Genomic DNA, 18319 nt, shown 5'->3' on the forward strand with positions numbered 1-18319 from the left:
AACAACCATTTTTTAATTCAACATTTTGGGAATGTTACAATTTTTTTTTATTAAAGCCTGTATTTGGACCCACGTCTCCATTGTAACGCCTCCCTACATTACAGTTTTTGAGATTTTACAGCTCAAACAAAAAGCTTCCTTGAGTTTTTATGAAAAGTGTGTGAAAAAGGTGATATAAGCATATAAAGCAAAATACAAAGAGACACTAATAGATCTAAGTGATTTCATTTGTCGCTTGATGGCCTGTTTTATTTAAGCTTTACTGTCAAACAATGGGGGGGGGGGGGATTACAAAAGCATTTAACTTTCAAAAGCTTCCAAAGTTCCCAGCTTTTGGTCAGAATATACAGTATTCTCTTGTGTCTGGTGTTGATTCCTTCACCTTTGTCTTTGTCACTAGTCTTTTCATTTTATTAAAGAATGAATCATTTGTAGCAGAAGCTTTAGCAGAGCATGTGGATATAATTCAGCCTATAGCCGAGTGTATTAATAGCAGCTCTCATGACCCGCGTGTCCACACACACACACACACACACACACACACACACACCCGCTGTGGGCTTTCACAGCCTCCTCACTCAACATCTCACCTCATCTCTGATAAAGACCGGCAGTGGCTCCTACAGTTCAGTCTTCTGTGTTCTGTAACTCTGGCTGTGACCTGCGGCTCTGCTCTACAGCATTCACTGATGAAGGTTTTGTGCTGCTTTTCTTCCCTCTACAGACATGAATAGCTGTTTGCTTTCAGGTCAAAGAGCTCCACATGTCATCCTGTAGCTCCATTAACCACATGTAAGACTGCTGGTGATCTGCTGTCTGCCACAGAACCTCGTTTTAGACTTTTACATTTCATCATTTCACAGATGCCTTCCTCCATTTATTGATGAATACACTTCCAATATTACTGTTACACAGAGAGTCTTACTGAGAGCAAGAGGACCATGCAGCTGTATTTAACAGAGAAAAACACTAAAACCCAAGAACAAAACCTGATAAAAACCAAGGCAAATGTGAGGCCTAAAATACAGGAGGACTAATGGAACACAGCTGAAAACAAATCGACAAAGGCTGTGTCTGAAATCTAAGACAGCTGCCTTCGGGGTCTGGTTTATGAAGATCCTCCCCATAATACTGCTTTCAGTGATGCTTCTAATGATCAAGAGAAATTTCATATAAGCTTTAGCTTACTGACTTCACATCCAGCATAAAATGTTACATAATTACATGCTAAGTCATTGTTCTTCTTTCAACCGAAACAGATGACGGCATCTTAATAGACAGCATGTCATGCAGTTTTTGGAATCTGGATGCTCTTCTACCTCCATACTTTTTTATTTAACCTTATTTAACCAGGCAAATTAATTAAGAACAAGTTCTTATTTTCAATAACAGCCTGGCCTACTCAGTCATATACTACCTGTGAAGACCTGTTTTCTAACCTTAGTATACAGTAGATGATGTGTCATGTTCTTAAATGTATTCAATAAATGCCATTAAAATAATTGCTCGATCTTACAGAAAACTGCTCAGTCTTGCAGGTTTGCATTGCACAACATCAGAAAGATCAGGCCCTTTCTAATGGAGCATGCTGCACAACTTCTTGTCCAGAAACTGGAAACTGTCCAGACTGGACCTCCATCAAACACAATCAAACCTCTACAAATGATTCAGAATGCAGTGGCATGACTGGTCTTCAACGAGCCCAAAAGAGCCCATGTTACACCTCTCTTTATCTCCTTGCACTGGCTACTGGTTGCGGCTCGCATCAAGTTCAAGACATTGATGCTTGCATATAGAACAGCCACAGGCTCAGCACCCGCCTACTTCCACTCACTACTACGAATCTACATCCCCTCCAGAAGTCTGAGATCCTCTAGTGAGCGACACCTCGTGGTACCATCACAGAGAGGCTCAAAATCACTTTCCAGAACATTCTGATTCACCAATCCTGGCTGGTGAAATGATCTTCCAACCGCTATCCAGAATGATGATTCCCTGACAATTTTCAAGTGACAGCTGAAAACTTATCTCTTTCGTCACTATCTGACTTCATCATAAATAAAAACAAACAACAACAACAACAACAAAAAAACCTTTGCTTGAAGTATTCCCCAATTATAAGTTGCTTTGGATAAAAGTGTCTGCTAAATGAATAAATGTAAATGCATGTAAATTTAAATAAAAAGACTCTACATGGCTGATACTAATCAAATGAAATTGATTACAACAAAAACCATCTCTGCACTGCAGAAGTGGCACTGATGCTGCTCCTGAAGTGGCATTTAGATGTATTTACACAGACTGTGTAATGCAGCTCAGAGATGGCATGAATGCATTTACACTGCATTTTAGATTACTGTTTTAAATGTAAATAGACTGAATATAGAACAATGCAAGTAATACCTATACTAAAACCAATAGGTGGCAAAATCATAGTCTTTATAAGTGAATCATTAATTACTAATTCAACCAATGCATTCATGACTGATTCCTTCAGGAATGAAGCAAGTGGCTTGATTTGTGTGCCACATACTAGCATACTACTCTTGATATTTATGCCATAGAAATATAAACAGTAAGAGTAGTATGCTAGTATGCAGTTTCAAATTTAACAACTCTCTTTAGGAATGGCTTGAAATGAATCACTGACTCACTGACTTGATTCATTCAAAAAAAAAAAGTGAATTGGTGCTCTGCATTTAACCCATCCAAGTGCACACACACAGCAGTGAGAAGTGAACACACCGTGAACACACACCTGGGGAGCAACTGGGGGTTCAGTGCCTTGCTCAAGGGCACTTCAGTCATGAGTATTGAGGGTGGAAGAGAGTGCTGTTCATTCACTCCCTCCCACCTACAACTCCTGCCAGCACCGAGACTCGAACCTGAAAAAGTACTGAATCATTCAGAAAACACCACTATGTTGATCAGAGATGCAATGATTGGTGAAATAAATCAAAACAGTCCATAAAGACAATATTATGTCTAAAATATAGATCACTTAATATTAACTTGAATAGAACATCAACATGCATTTATTATATATTTATTTCTGGGGACAGTCGTGTCGTAATGGTTAGAGAGTCGGTTGTGGGTTCGAGCAGGGATTCTAGGTAGAGGGAGTGAATGACTGGTACTCTCTTCCACGCTCAATACTACGACTGAGGCGAGACCCTTGAGCAAGAACTGAACCCCCAAGGGCTCCAGGTGTGTGTGTGTGTACACTATCCACTGCTGTGTGTGTACCCACTTGGATGTGTGAAATGCAGAGCACAAATTTCAAGTATGGGACAGCACAATTTTGTTACAGCACACTTTCATTTTTTTTTATTTCCTTTATTTTATTTTGGTTTAATTTAATTTTCTTATATTGAGTTTTAATGAGTTTCTGATTCAAGCCTGCACCGGTAGCTGGACATGGCATTTCAAAACCAGACCAACCTAAAACTGACTGCATGACCACCTTACAAACACTCCCACCAAAAACATTAATATACATTCATAAACAAACTCGTTGCAGGTTCTTAGCAGTGTTCTGAGTTTAGAACTAACCCAAACCAAACACTAGAACAAGCTAATCAGCACGTGCAGAATCACTTAAACTCTAAATAGTGCTTATAAATATTACATTGTTTTGATGTGTTATGAAATATTGCTTGTTTAAGAAAGGACATTTTGGCATGAGGTCAGCAGAAGGAGATTTGCTGAACTGTTGTTTCAGATTCAGTCTCTGACACTGAAAGCATTTATGGTTGTGAGGCATTTATGCTTCTGCTCTCATGAATAACCAAACAACATCTCATGAATAAATAATAAACTGCACAAGGGAGAGAGGGAGAGATGTTGAAGGGAAAAAAACAAAAACAACAAAATCACATTCATCTTTCAGGGGTTGGTAAAGACAAATTTGGAAATGGGATTTATGAATAAAACATTGAGCATAATGAAGAGCAGGAGGTTACGTTGGAGCAAAGCACTTCAATATTTATGAAACGAGTCCCAGACGGCTTGTTCACTAATATGGCAACATTAGAGGAAAAACACACAGTAATGTGCTTCATTTAATATGTTTAATGCTCTTACTCACACAAAGTCTGGTGTCAAGGAAGATAAAAATATGTGTAGTTATTTTCATACGTGTTTGGTCTGGCATAACACATTTAAAACAACCTTGCTTACGGTATTGTAAGCAGCTTGCACTGTTAAACATTGTGAAATTCTGGAGATGAATGTTTAACACAGCTTTTGAAGTGTGTTCAAGGTTTCAGGTACGGACATAATTTCCATTCCATGATCATTAAAGATCATTTGACTTTGCCTTCAAAAGGCACATAACTTCATGTACAAAACTGACAAGCAACCTCAAGGACATCTGACCGAGCTGATGTTTCAGCGTAATACGTCCTGCTGTATATCTGATTAGAGTGGACGAGCGGGTGAGTATCAGCGGTCAGACTGATTCAGTACGTGTTTCTCTCACAGATGGCCAGCTGGCTGTGTCATGACGAGCTCTGAGGACATCATGCTTCGGCTAAGAAGGAGGTGTAGAGACAGAGAGACAAGACTCTCCAGCACACAATAACAGCTCAAGAACTGAATCCATCAGTCCAGACTACATGTGATTCTCTGACTGCACTACCATCGATTCTCACACAATCTTCTGTCTGAAGACCTGCAGCATGACAGAGGATCAGCGATTCACTCGTACAGTTACACCTACTAGACTGACCGCTAATTAACACGTTAGGTCTGTTTGATTAGCCATGGACGACAACATTATTGAGCTTGTTCTGGTAGCGACAGCATTCGTGGGTTCCAGTGCAGTTTTGTATAGTAACTTGTAACAGCAAGATTTAGAGTTAAGATTATGAGAAGAGAAGAACAATGAGAGGAAAACAACTTAAAGGAATTCATTTTAAATAACACTGCAATTTAACAACCTGAAATAACATTTTTATTCCATTATTATTACTAAGTTACCTATGGCTTTAAGGTAAAACATTTTACATTATAATGCATCTGTGCTCATTCACACAGTCTTACGTATGTTTTAAAGCTGTAACACACACACACGTTTGTTTCTGTGAATTGTGGGAACTTTCCATAGACTTCTATTACTTTTATACTGACCAAACAATATTTTCTATCCCCTAACCCTAAACCTACCCCTTACAGAAAACCTATTCGCATTCTTACACTTTCAGATAAACATCATTTCTACTTCTAATAATTTTGTTTTCCTTCGTGGGGACCGCAGGCCATCCCCACAATGTCAAAAATTTCAGGTTTTATTATCCTTGTGGAGACATTTGGTCCCCATAAACAAGTACACACACACACACACACACACACACACACACACACACACACACACACACACACACACACACACTTCCATCTTAGAAACATTGCTAAGCTACGAAACATGTTACCTGTTCCTGATGCAGAAAAGCTAGAGTCCTTACCAGGTCAAGAAAATATGATCATATTACCCCAATACTACAGTCTCTGCACTGGCTACCTATTAAGTTCCGTATCAGTTACAAAATATTATTACTTACTTATAAGGCCCTTAATGGTTTAGCTCCTGCGTACCTAACTAGTCTTCTACCACGCTACAACCCATCACGCTCCCTAAGGTCACAAAACTCTGGACTTTTGATAGTACCTAGGATAGCAAAGTCCACTAAAGGAGGTAGAGCTTTTTCATATTTGGCTCCCAAACTCTGGAATAGCCTTCCTGATAATGTTCGGGGGTTCAGACACACTCTCTCTGTTTAAATCTAGATTAAAAACACACCTCTTTGGCCAAGCATTCAAATAATGCATCTCATAATTTTGGACTGCAGTTATATCTGATCAAATGTGCATTATTATTCTTTAGCTTGGGTTAAACTAATTAATTTTACTTGGTTGGAACAGCAGCTACGCTAATTATGTCTCTATTTGTTTCTCTGTTTCTGCTGGACTTACATCCCGTGTTAACTAGGATTTACACAAGCTCCAGTCTGGATCCAGAACACCTGAGAAGAGATGATGCCAACCCCTCAGAGGACCTCAGATGATGCTAACCCAGAGACAACATACAGAACTACCACATTTTGCTCTAAGTTTAATTGCAACATTGATTGTTCATCGTCTGTTTGATTACATCATTAACTGATTTTTCCGTACATTTCTGCCATATGTACATTAACTGACAGTCATCACTGATAAGCTAGTAGTAAATATGTTGTAGAAACTTAATTTCCTGTAAAGCTGCTTTGCAATGATTTGTATCGTGAAAAGCGCTGCATAAATAAACTTGAAATGAATTAAACTTGAAAACACACACACACACACACACACAGGCATAAGTAAAGCGACAGCATGACAGTCAGCACTGCTAGAAGCCTCTGGAAACGGTTGTTATTCTGAATGTCGTTTGCATGTGATTACACATTGCTGTCCTCACAAACAGACCACACAGAACAGCTAACCCCCCAAACCCTGACCGTCACACGCGTGTGGATCACAAACACGCTTCTGCTGCTGAGAGCTCAAACTCAGCCTCTAACAGCACAACATCACACTGCTCTCTAATCATGATTAATAACAGGAATTACACCCAGTGTCCCGTCTGTTCCACACGCTCATTTTGCACATTTGGATTTAGCCTTTAAAATAATGCTTTAATTGGCTGATTGATCTCTCTTGTTGAGCACCAGCTGCGACGGCTGACGAGTAATCAATCAGCATGAGGCAAAACAATATTTAGCCTCCTTTTCTCTCCTGTCATCTTATTTTGTCTGAAAGACGTGAGAGTCTAGTCGTCTTTGTTGATCAAATTACAGCGTGTTGTGGAATGAATGGAGAGCGAGGAAGCGTTTGTTGTCGAGAGCGCTCCCTCGGCGCATGCAGATTTAATGAGCGTTTAGAGGAGGCTTCCAGGGAGCTGTTGGCAAATTACCTGCTCATTATACCGGGTCACTGCAAGTCATTTAAGTAAAGGTGAAAATGAAATGACCTTGACAACAGTTAAGAGCTAATTACAAACAAGAGCATTAAGACCCCAGATGATCAGTCTGACATCATCTGGGGTCTGAAGGGACTGTAATGTGTGACTGTGATCTCAGTCTCTACAGATAACATGAGGTTCAGTGCTTTATTCTGGACACAGAGTTCATTCAGCAGATCTGCTCAGATCTGACCCGGTCAAGAACTGCTTCATTCAGTCCTCAGTCTCCAGCGGCCCAACAACAGCTGCAGACCTCCATCCCACCATCACACGCGCGCGCGCGCGCACACACACACACACACACACACACACACACACACACACACTCACACACACACACGCGCACACACACATGCGCACACACACATGCGCGCACTCTCGCACACACATATACACACCCTGACTTGTCTCACTGCAGACTGAAGAACTGCTATTAAAGTTTTTATTTTTTTTCAACTGCTTACACGCATTTTCAAAACTTTGCTCACACATCCAAGAATTGCACACACAAAATGCAAGCATGCAAAATGAAGCACTGCATTCAAAATATCACAAACACATCTCAAAAGCAAACACCTTTTCCATAATATTAATTCCTCTTAGATTTGTGCGTTGCATAGAGAATCATGTGTTATGTTCTGCAAGAAGTGTTTTCTGAAATTTAAAACTGAGTCAAAGGCTGAGAATTAGTTTATGGTTTTGCAGATTTGGTGTGTGCTTCTGCTGTTTGAGTGTCAGCTTTCAGAAACTGTGTGACAAGTAAAGATTTAGTATGTGAGTTGGCACCAGTCAGTTGAAAAAAAAAAACTGTAAGTGTTAATCACTGGTTGCAGCTCATCATGATTTAGCTATTTTTTTAATGGTCCAAACATCTTATCTCACTTGAAACGTGCTGCCCAGCCTGAAGAGACATCCAGATCCTGCTCACACACAGAATCTTCACTTGTCACACAGTTTCTGAAAGCTGACACTCAAACAGCAGAAGCACACGCCAAATCTGCAAAACCATACATTTTCCCAAGTTTTCAATTTCAGAAAACACTTATTGCAAAACACAATACATAATTCTCTATGTAACACACACAGATCTAACAGGAAATGCATATTTGTATTGTTCAATACTGAAGCCACATTTTCAAAACTGTTCACACATTCAGTAAAACAGAAGTCTATGCTAAACAAACTGTGAATAATTTTTTATAGATAGATAGATAGATGGCCAGTCGGTCGGTATATTTTCACAAGATTTTTTTTTATATATATATGTAAAGAAATGGAGGGGGGGGGTGCTTTTCTTATTCATTCTTTGTGCTGTATTACATTTGTGCAGTAAAATGAAAAGATGTTATTCTTATCCTATAATGAAATACTTTTGTGACAAATCTTTCAGACTTCAGAAGTTCAGTCACTGTTAGTGTTTTTTAGATCAGTGTGTTATGAATGAAACGTATTGTTTTCTGCATGAGAATTGTTGGCAGTGTTTTGATGAAACAAGCTCATTTTGAGACCTATATGATGTGTTTTGTTGGTCTGAGTGAGTTCTGGAGGTGAGATCAACTGTTTGGCAAATTTGGTAATGCAGACTGAATGAACAGTTTTGAAAATGTGGCTTCAGTATTGAACAATTCTTGTTAGCAATTGAAAAAAAAAAAACTTGACACCTTAAAAAAAAAAAAAAAAAAAAAAAAAACTTGACAGCTTATTGCTGAATTTTACTCTAGTCAGGAGAGTAGTCAGTGTATTTGACAGGTTTGTGTGTCATCTGAGGCCAAAGATTGGAAGTCTGAAGTTTGCACAAGTTAGTGTGTAGTTTTGAGATTGTGTTTATAGCTGTGAGAAAATGGTCAATTGTTTCATGAATTGTGTGTTAGCAACTGAAAAAAACTGTAAAAAGCACACTTGTTAGAAGTCATAAAAGTGTCTCACTTTAATACACTTAAGTGGTCTTTTATTTAATTAATATTATATCTTCTGCAAGTACAGTATTTTAAAAATATAATTTAACATTTGAATTACACTACAAGTGCACATTCCATACAATTAAGTGCACTTCTTTTTTCACAAAGGACTACATACCATCAGTATATAATTTAGGAAAATATTTCTGTATTATAATGGCGAAATTGCCATTTTTTCAGTTGGCGTCTGTGAATTCCACACGTTCCAGCTGAGAGTTAAATGACTGTTTGCTGGCGGTCGAGCTCGCTGTGTCTGTGAACTTCAACATTTCAACCATGGAAACTCTCTCTCTGTGTCTGATTTGTTCAGACTGTCCTCCTCCGTCTCTGTGCCATTCTTCACTTCTTCAGCCGGTCATTTTCTCGCCCCAGTTCACTCACATGACATCTGGCATTGGTTTATTTAACTAAAGACACTATATATGATTGACTGTTTCCAGGAAGGAAAATAACAATAAGCACACAAAACATAGCTGTTGTGTATGTTCCAGAAACACAGGCTGCCCTGAACAGATGGTCCATCACAAACAGCCCGCACTCCAGTCCACCACAATTAATCGTAATAACAGAAATACCTAAACACTGCTCGCCTCAGAGGCAGCGGGGCTTATTTACCATCATGCTTTCATGGCAGGGCTATGAATGAGGGCTAAATATTTGGCCTTGAACGCTCAGAAATATTGCTCTCTGCCCACCCAACATAAACTCTCAAAGTGACAAACGGCAGGAAGACACGGACACACGCGTGTGCACATGACCGACCCGACCCGCGGCCTCGCTCGCCTGACAGAGACGGAAAACCATGACGTGTGCCAGTAAACACCACTTCATGAATCCTGAAATGCATCTTGGCAGAGGATGCTGAATTAATTTTTAATTTAATTTAATTTAATTTAATTTAATTTAATTTAATTTGTAACACTGAAATATCTCCTGTTTCCTAAAAGGAGGTTTTTGTCACGTGTTTTGAATTGATCTCACTGTGTTCTCCAGTCACTGTATTTGACAGGTCTGTGTGTCATCGGAGGCCAAAGATTAGATTCTGACAAGAGAATAGGTTTTCGACTAAAATGTTGGACTTTGACCTGGAAGTTTGAAGTTTGCACAAGTTGGTGTGTAGTTTTGATTGTGTTTAGAGTTGTGAGAAAATGGTGAATTGTGTGTTAGCAATCGAGAAAAACTGTAAATGAGCGTCTGCTCTCAGGGGTTTGTCTGTGTCAGAAGAGCAGCATAACTGACACGTGAGTCGGTCTGAGGCGCTCTCGTCGTCTGTGTGCTTGTTCTCTGAGCTGAAGTAAACCGCAAACATACCCCTCACCGCTGTTAGCAATGATCGTTCGCCTCCATGTGAGCTGGCAAATTGGCATATTTATCCTTGAGATTGGGGTGTATTTATAAATCTGCACAAAGAGACCTGAAGTGCTGAGTGCCTTTACTTTTTCTTTGTGTAGAATTTAAAGCACAAAACAAGACATCTCTCAGCAGTCTGTCATTATACTGAGTGCACTTTTCCTAGTGCACTAATTCCTGTACATATTCTCTCCTGTTCAGGTGTGTTGTTGGAAAGCACATGAATCCTGCAGGGCAGCAAGTTCAATCTTGCCTATTTCTTGAGAAAATCTTATTAAATTGAAGATATTTTGTTAGTAGATTTTGAATAAAATGTAGCGTTCCATTCGTTGACAGTCATATAAACAAAAACAGCAGTCTGATGATTCTGGAAGTTTAAATAAATGCTGTTTATGTTGTGTAAAATACAATATGCATTGAAAGGCTTCTTGTATATAATATGTAAAAGTACAAGGACTGCTTTAAACAGCGAAACAAATAGAAGTCACTACAGCAATAGTGCTCTCCTCTGCCATGATTATGGGCGTCCAACGAGGAAACTTACATCAAAACGATCTCAAGGTTTCTTTAAAGTAACTTGAGAGGTCGTTCATGTCCAATTTCTGACTAGGAAAATGGTCATTCTGATAACATGTGAAGGCAGCATGAATATTCACACCTGTTCATGTTTGCTAACCTCATTCTTGATTCTGCTCTCAGAATTGGAAGAGTGTCATCTAGATGTGAGGAGGAAGAGCTCTTCTCTGTTCTGAAACTGCATGCATGTTTATTACAAAGCTACATCAGAGAAGGGATTGGTTTCTGGAAGCGTGGCATGTTTTATGCAAACACTACGATCTCTCAGGTGAGCCTCAGGATTCACTCACTCCTGAAGAATCTGCCTCGTGATGAGTTTTTCCTCATGCTTGAAATAGAGCGGTGTGGTTTGCATGAGCTGTGTATGTTGGATGCGTGACTCACATGAAGTTGACGCAGCCGGTGCCGGGCGGAGGAGCGATCCAGATGAAGCTGAGGCTGGTGGAGGGCAGGTGACTGACGTGAGACGCCACCACACTGCACACAAACTGAGTCCCGAACTGTCTGTCTGACATCACCCCTGACAAACACACACAGGAAGACAACAGAGTTTGACATGTGAGCTCACCGTCAGTGAGATAAAACCTCACAAATCAACACAATACAAGCGGTTTGCCTGCAAGATGGAAACAAAGAAGATTGTGCTTGCAAGTTGTTTTCCAGAAGGCATTACATTTATATTTATATGTGGCAGCAAGAGGTCTGGGAAATGTTGTGGAAATTAACTATTTCACCCAGCAGAGCTTTGAATGGAGAATTCTTTTTTTTCTTCATTCAAATATATGATGTATGATTGTGAAACAAATGCTATTTTTTAAGCACCAAAATGTGACCTGAATAAAACACAGTGCAGTTCTCTTCACACTGGTGAGTTTGTGCTACGATTCCTGTCATACTTCTTTCTGAAAATGCCAAAAAGAAAAACAGAATATCAAAATACAATTAATGAGGAAAAGAGAACATGCACGCACACATGGGTTTTCATGTTTTATGGGTTCACTCCATAGGCATAATAGTTTTTCCCTAAACCTCTCACACAAAACTACAGGCCACTTTTACATTCTCTAAACACATTCTGTTTGGTTTATAAGCTGCTTTCCTCATGGGGAGCAAAAATAAAATGTCCCCACAAGGTCAAGGATTCTGGATATCGCCATCTTTGTGAGGACATATTTTCCTCATAATCTGACAGAAAAATTGAGACTTTTTGCATATCCAGTTATTATCCAGATGGGTTTCTAAAAGTCTGAACAGCAAAAAAAAAAAAAAAAAAGATTTTTTCAAATCTGACTCAAACCACATATGGAGATGGTTCAAAATGTGATTTGAATCAGATTTTTACAGATGTATCCCAGTCTGGAAGCTCTGGCTGCTCAAATTGAATTTCAAGTTGTCTTTTGTGTCACTCTTAACACGACACACAACAATCACGTCAAAACCGGTAATGGACATGCCATAAGTATTCATACAGTACTCAAACAAAGCTGAAGCCGATTCCTGAACATCACAATATTTCAATTCCCAATTTCAGTTTCAAGCACTTTATTTGTTGCCTAGGGGCAATTCACAAGGTCACGTAGAGTAAACAATACACATTCACATACACAAGAGACATATTAATAATCTGCTACAGGCAGATACTTAAAGAATAAGTCCAAACATTTCTGAGTACAATCCAATACCAAATATGTAGCAGTCTCCTTCATCACAGTTTTTCTTGTGCACCTCCAGTTTTCCTGCATCTGTTTTGAAAGCCTTGTCACATTCATATGTGCAGATAAATAGTAAATGTTACTGCATTATTGCATAAAAAATATGGTCCATCAATTGTCATTATTCAGTTAAAATTGCACTTCTAATTGTTGGTTTAAGTTACAACAGACAGAGGATAGAATACAGGCAGGAAATATCTGTGGCTAATTATAGCTGCCAAAATGTCAAAATTCTGTTTCTGTATTTGTTTCAGACCCAAACCACTGTTGTGAAAAACACCCCTGATTAAATAACATTAAAAACCGAGCGATACTGCGGTCCTGAAAACTCAGACGTCTGTATTTCTTCGGTTCTCTGTGTTTTGTGAGGATGATCTCATGTCAGTGTTAACAGGCCTCCAGTGTGCTGAAATCATCACTCACTCGAGGAGAAAACTGATCGTTTCCATTTCATTTATGATGTCCAGAGTAAACTTCTCTCACAGGACTGAAATAATGGCACCAGTCAAAGCCTTAAACAATGTGACGTGACATTCAGCCAAGTATGGTGACCCATACTCAGAATTCGTGCTCTGCATTTAACCCATCCGAAGTGCACACACACAGAGCAGTGAACACACACACACACTGTGAACACACACCCGGAGCAGTGGGCAGCCATTTTATGCTGCGGCGCCCGGGGAGCAGTTGGGGGTTCGATGCCTTGCTCAAGGGCACCTAAGTCGTGGTATTGAAGGTGGAGAGAGAACTGTACATGCACTCCCCCCACCCACAATTCCTGCCGGCCCGAGACTCGAACTCACAACCCTTCGATTGGGAGTCCGACTCTCTAACCATTAGGCCACGACATCCACAATGTGTGCATTTCCTTTCACATGCAGATAGAAAACTAGAGAGCCGTCGGCTGTGATTAATGTCAGTCGAGCGACCTGCGATCTCCCACAGCCACCCACACTCGAGCTGAATAAAGTCCTCTGCCCTCCCACTTCCCTGCCTTCACGTTCACACACACACACACTCCGTTCGATAGCCTCGTCTGAGATTTTCACTCCAAATGGCCTCTAAAATGAGAGGAAGATGATTTGGCGCACAACAGATGGGCACGGGGTGGCACAGACTGGCACGCATGATGCTCACTGCTGCTCATTAAAATGCAGATTCATAATTTCAACTCAACACATATAAGTAGAATAAAGCAATCTGACTCATTAATGTTAACCTCAGTGTTGCCATATAGCAGCTCAAATCTATGATTTTGGCAACATATTATGAGTCATAGACAAACGTTTTAGAAAATGTGAAAGCTAAACTTGTGACCATGCACTGATCTCTAAACGAAAGTGTTTGTTCCTATCTCAAATTAAATGTAGTGTTTTCCATAGAAGTGTTGACAGTTTGATGACACTGAAGGTTTGTAGGATGTTTGCTCATCTATCAAGTGTCTTTCTTCTCTCCATCCTGAAACCTCCTGCGCCACCCATGCGGCCTCGTCTCTGTCTCTCTGAATCTCAGCGTATAGCTTCCACTCGCTCAGAGCCGGCTTGTCATCCATCATGCGACAGCAGGGTATGAATATTTATTAATCAAACATACAGTATGTGAACGGGCGGGTTAGTGAGATCTAGATGCCTTCTCAGGCCTTCCTAGAAAGACATACGTAGAACATGACATCGTTGATATAGTGTTGCGTTATATGGAATCACTGGCCAAAAGTCACTTTGTTCCCCTGAGAAACTGACCCGGGGTCAGAAACTGGAGGTCCAGAAGCTTCTCGATCACTTGGCAACCCTTCATTGCTTTACCATTGGTCCATTTCATAATCTGCCAATCATCCCGCACTGCCATTGTCATGCCGATGACAGAAGTCCTCTTTGTGTTGCCAGGAAGAAGCTGTGTGCCCGACTCAGAGAAGCAGGAGCCCGGGGCCGCCGGAGTGGGGGCCGACACAATGCAGAGAGGATTATTGGCCAGAAGACAATTCAGCCACCTGGGAGATTTTTGTGTGTGTGTGTGTGTGTGTGTGTGTGTGTGTGTGTGTCTATAATCACTGATCATATTTATTCACAGCACCATACATGCACTGAACTACAGCTGAGGCCCTTTGCACTGCAGTTGTTTTGCTCTTGATCTTTTCACTTTCTGAATGTTGAACTGTGGTGTTGGATCTGTACCAGCCGCCCAATGAGCCGTGATACTATAGAAATACAGTAGAAACGATTGAAGGGTTTTCTGTGTTGGACTGGCCATCTGGAGCAGATCCCAGTGAATCTGAAACATTAATCTACAGCATTCTGTTTGATAACAATAGTGTAGTCTCTAACGTGATCTTTGCGATCATTAAGTATCGTTATCATTACTGTTACCACACACAAACATCTACTTCAGCTGTCGGGTGACCTCTGACCCGTGACCTATAACCCCAACCGGTGGTGGGTCAATCATGATTTGTCTTTGCACCAAAAATGATGTTGTGAAGTGTGTAGATCAATAGTTCACTATACAGCAGTTAATTCAGGTAATTTAATTTCACTTCCTGCTGTCTTGCAGTGGAACTGGAGCATTTCTCCGTTTCTATCGCTCAACATCCCATCGGTCTCTGTAGCACAAAATAATCAGCCTTACTATGCCTTCGACACAAGTTACTCAAAATGTATAAAAGTGAAAACAGAGCTGAAATGGAAAATGACTAGCATCTTTCCCAGTCAAGGAACAAGTCAAACCTTTGATAACGTGAAATCACATTTCTGACAAGTCAAGTCGCTTTTAGACCTCCAAAGCAGTGTTGGTGTAAGTTTCTTGTCTTCAGTAAAAATCTGTTTTGTTGCTTTTCAAAAGATGTGGAAACTTGGTGGGATACTTTGACTTCTGATTGATGACAGTAAGAAAAATACCTTCTTACACTTACAGACGATTCCGAAGCTCTTTGTTGCCTCGTCTCCATTGAATCTCACTTCTCTCCTCTCACTTTTTGTCCTCTTTTTCTCTCTTCAGCTGAAATGCCATTACCTTTTGTCTGTCCATCCATATCCATGTCCATTCAGAAACTGTTTTGCAGTGCTCAGAGCTGGATAGATTACTATGGAGCCCCGCACATGACATGCAAGAAAAAATAAATAAATTGTGCGCACGATTTACTAATTCGTTCCCTCAATTTGCTAATTCATTCCCTCGATTTGCTAAATTTAGCCTACTATTTTTTCCTGCATGCCATGTGCGGGGCTCTGTAGATTACTTACAAATTGTAGTACATTACTGATTCCAAATTACATGACAAATACTGTAGTTAGCAATGTAATCCATTACATTTCACATTTTAGGTAACATAATCAGACTACTTTTTGATTACTTTTAGATTACTTTTAACGTAACCTGTTTATAGGATAATATTGTACCATATAACCAAACCATAAAATATATTCCAATCATTGTTATTAACAACATGGATTAAGCATTACATTATGTCAAGGTTTCCCAAACTGGGGTTTATGAAGGAACAGCAGGGGCTTTGTGAGTTTAATGAAAAGCTAATAATTAATTAAGTCATAAAAATGTAAAATTAAAATAAATCACTTACTAAAAATAAAATATTGTGTTTACCTGGATGACATGTAGGCATTTTAGAAAGTAAAATTTAAAAGATTAAAACAATAAAAAAGATTTATTGCGATGTTGTATGAATATATGTAATCAAGTAATCAATAAAAAAATGAGTGTGAGTATTTTAAAATGTAATTTAATGCAATTACAAGTACTTAATTTTTGGAATCTGATTACATAATCCAGATTACTTGTAACTACCCAGCACTGGCAATGCTTCTTTATCAGATTCATGTCTCTCACTGTTTTCTGCTCGCTTCAGCTCTGAACAGCCGTTTCAGTGACTTTCAGAAGGAATCGCGATCAGAAAAAAGTTGAGATGAAAGACAGGAGCAATGTCAAAAGTCAGCCGCAGTGCCAGAGGACCTGTTCTGTCATGGACGCAGCTGAAACTCTTTTGCCTCTCCTGTGAGGCATTAGCACTAATTTGAAGTTTAATTTGACGTGACTCCTGGGCTAATCATGTGAGCTAGAAATTAATTAATCTGACTTGACTTGTGCTAATTTGCAACGGCTGCGATGCAACGTTCCCTTTGGAGGCTGCAAACAAACAGGAGCGGCGTGGCTGGCGGAGACGTGTCGGAGACACGAGTGGCTGAGACAGGTGGGACAGGGCCAGGCCTGGAGAACGCCTCGCGTCTGAAGCGCTTCACCTCCGGGACAGCTGCGTGCCAGCAGCCGGAAACATGCAATTAACACATCAGGGCCATGTTGCCAATAAGTGAAAAACGTCTTTTTTTCCAACAATATTTGGGTCACTAGTGCCCTCATGGATGCCTTATATAAATGGGATGACAGGATGGGAAGCTCGCAACGGATGGGCTTTTAGAAGCAGAAATTTTTGGACAGTTTTGCTTTCAACCAAGCCATTTAAAGCTTGGGAAAGTGCACCTCATTCCTCGTCCATTTGGAGCCTTTCTCAAAGGCTCTTCTTCTGTTATCCTCAGAGGAAATTTAAAAATTGATCAGAAAGTGAAAGTGCATCCTAGAAAACATGTAGGTCTTCACAACATAAAAAAACAAGAGGAGGAAGAGTGATGTGTGTATTGTCAGTGCACTGTGATGAATGGAAGGTCTGGATCTACACTGATTAACAGCGGCTGGGTCTCAATCAGATCCTAGTTCAGTAGATCACTGTCTCAATCACAAAATCCTTCACGAGCACTGGAACATTCACTTCCTAAAGATCCCTCTAGGGATAAGAAAATAGAGGTAAGAAAATTGCTTATCATGATTATAGTGAATTATTATAATTATCACGGTTATCTGTATAATCACGGTATTGTTAAAATGCTGGACATGTTCAAAAAGTACTGAAACATAAATAATTTCCCCAAGTTTTATATTTAAAATTTAACAAACAACAAATAAAGTGACTTTTCATTTGCATAAACCAGGGGTGTCGAACTCAGGCCATGTCGACATCTACCTGGGTATTTTTTCCTTCTTCCATTTAAAAAAAATCTCCGTCCACATGAAAACGCAAACACATACTATGACGCACTGTCAAGAGTATGCCAAACCAATAGGTGGCGATATAATCTCAACCGTAAAGCCATGTTGGCCAATCAGAAGCCTGAAAAAGTTTCCAGTAGGCTGAGATAACAGCGCAGGCTCCGACGTCACACTATAAAACTGCAACCAGAGTTTCTGAAAATCTTCACCTTGGCAGGCGTTTTCAAAAATGTTTGGTTTCAGTGACCTGGTGCTGCATTTGCGTGTGGACGAATGTCATAGAAAAAGCTGCTGTTTTAAAAATAACCGCGTTCGTGTGGACAGGGCCTCAGTTCCTGGAGAATAGCAAAATTGAGATGAAACCCTAATAAAACACACCTGATCCAGCTAATCATGTCATTTAGGTTTATTTGAAAACTACATGGTTTGTGTGTTGGAGCACAGTTGGAACTAAACTCTGCAGGGCTTCAGAGCTTGACACACCTGGCATAAACATTAAAACAATAACATTACTAATGATGTCCGGATTTTAAATGGCAACATGACAGGCAACAGTTTAATAGCATGTACGAAATGTCCCAATAAAGCTTTGAAAAAGTTTCATAAAATAGCAAACCTCACATTTCAGATTGTAAATAAAGAAAAGGGTTAAGTCAAAATGATAACTGAATAAA

General features: G+C 39.9%; 1 protein-coding gene across 1 annotated transcript in view; it reads right to left on the reverse strand.

Annotated features, from left to right (window-relative positions):
* Positions 1-18319, reverse strand: part of LOC122140318 (reelin-like) — a 68598-nt gene that overhangs the window by 9377 nt on the left and 40902 nt on the right. Inside the window, exon 3 of the mRNA XM_042743367.1 lies at positions 11266-11401. Within this exon, the coding sequence (XP_042599301.1) occupies positions 11266-11401 (136 nt within the window). The remainder of the gene's footprint in view (positions 1-11265; positions 11402-18319) is intronic.

Source organism: Cyprinus carpio, chromosome B18 (genome assembly GCF_018340385.1).
Source record: "Cyprinus carpio isolate SPL01 chromosome B18, ASM1834038v1, whole genome shotgun sequence".
Taxonomy (NCBI): domain Eukaryota; kingdom Metazoa; phylum Chordata; class Actinopteri; order Cypriniformes; family Cyprinidae; genus Cyprinus; species Cyprinus carpio.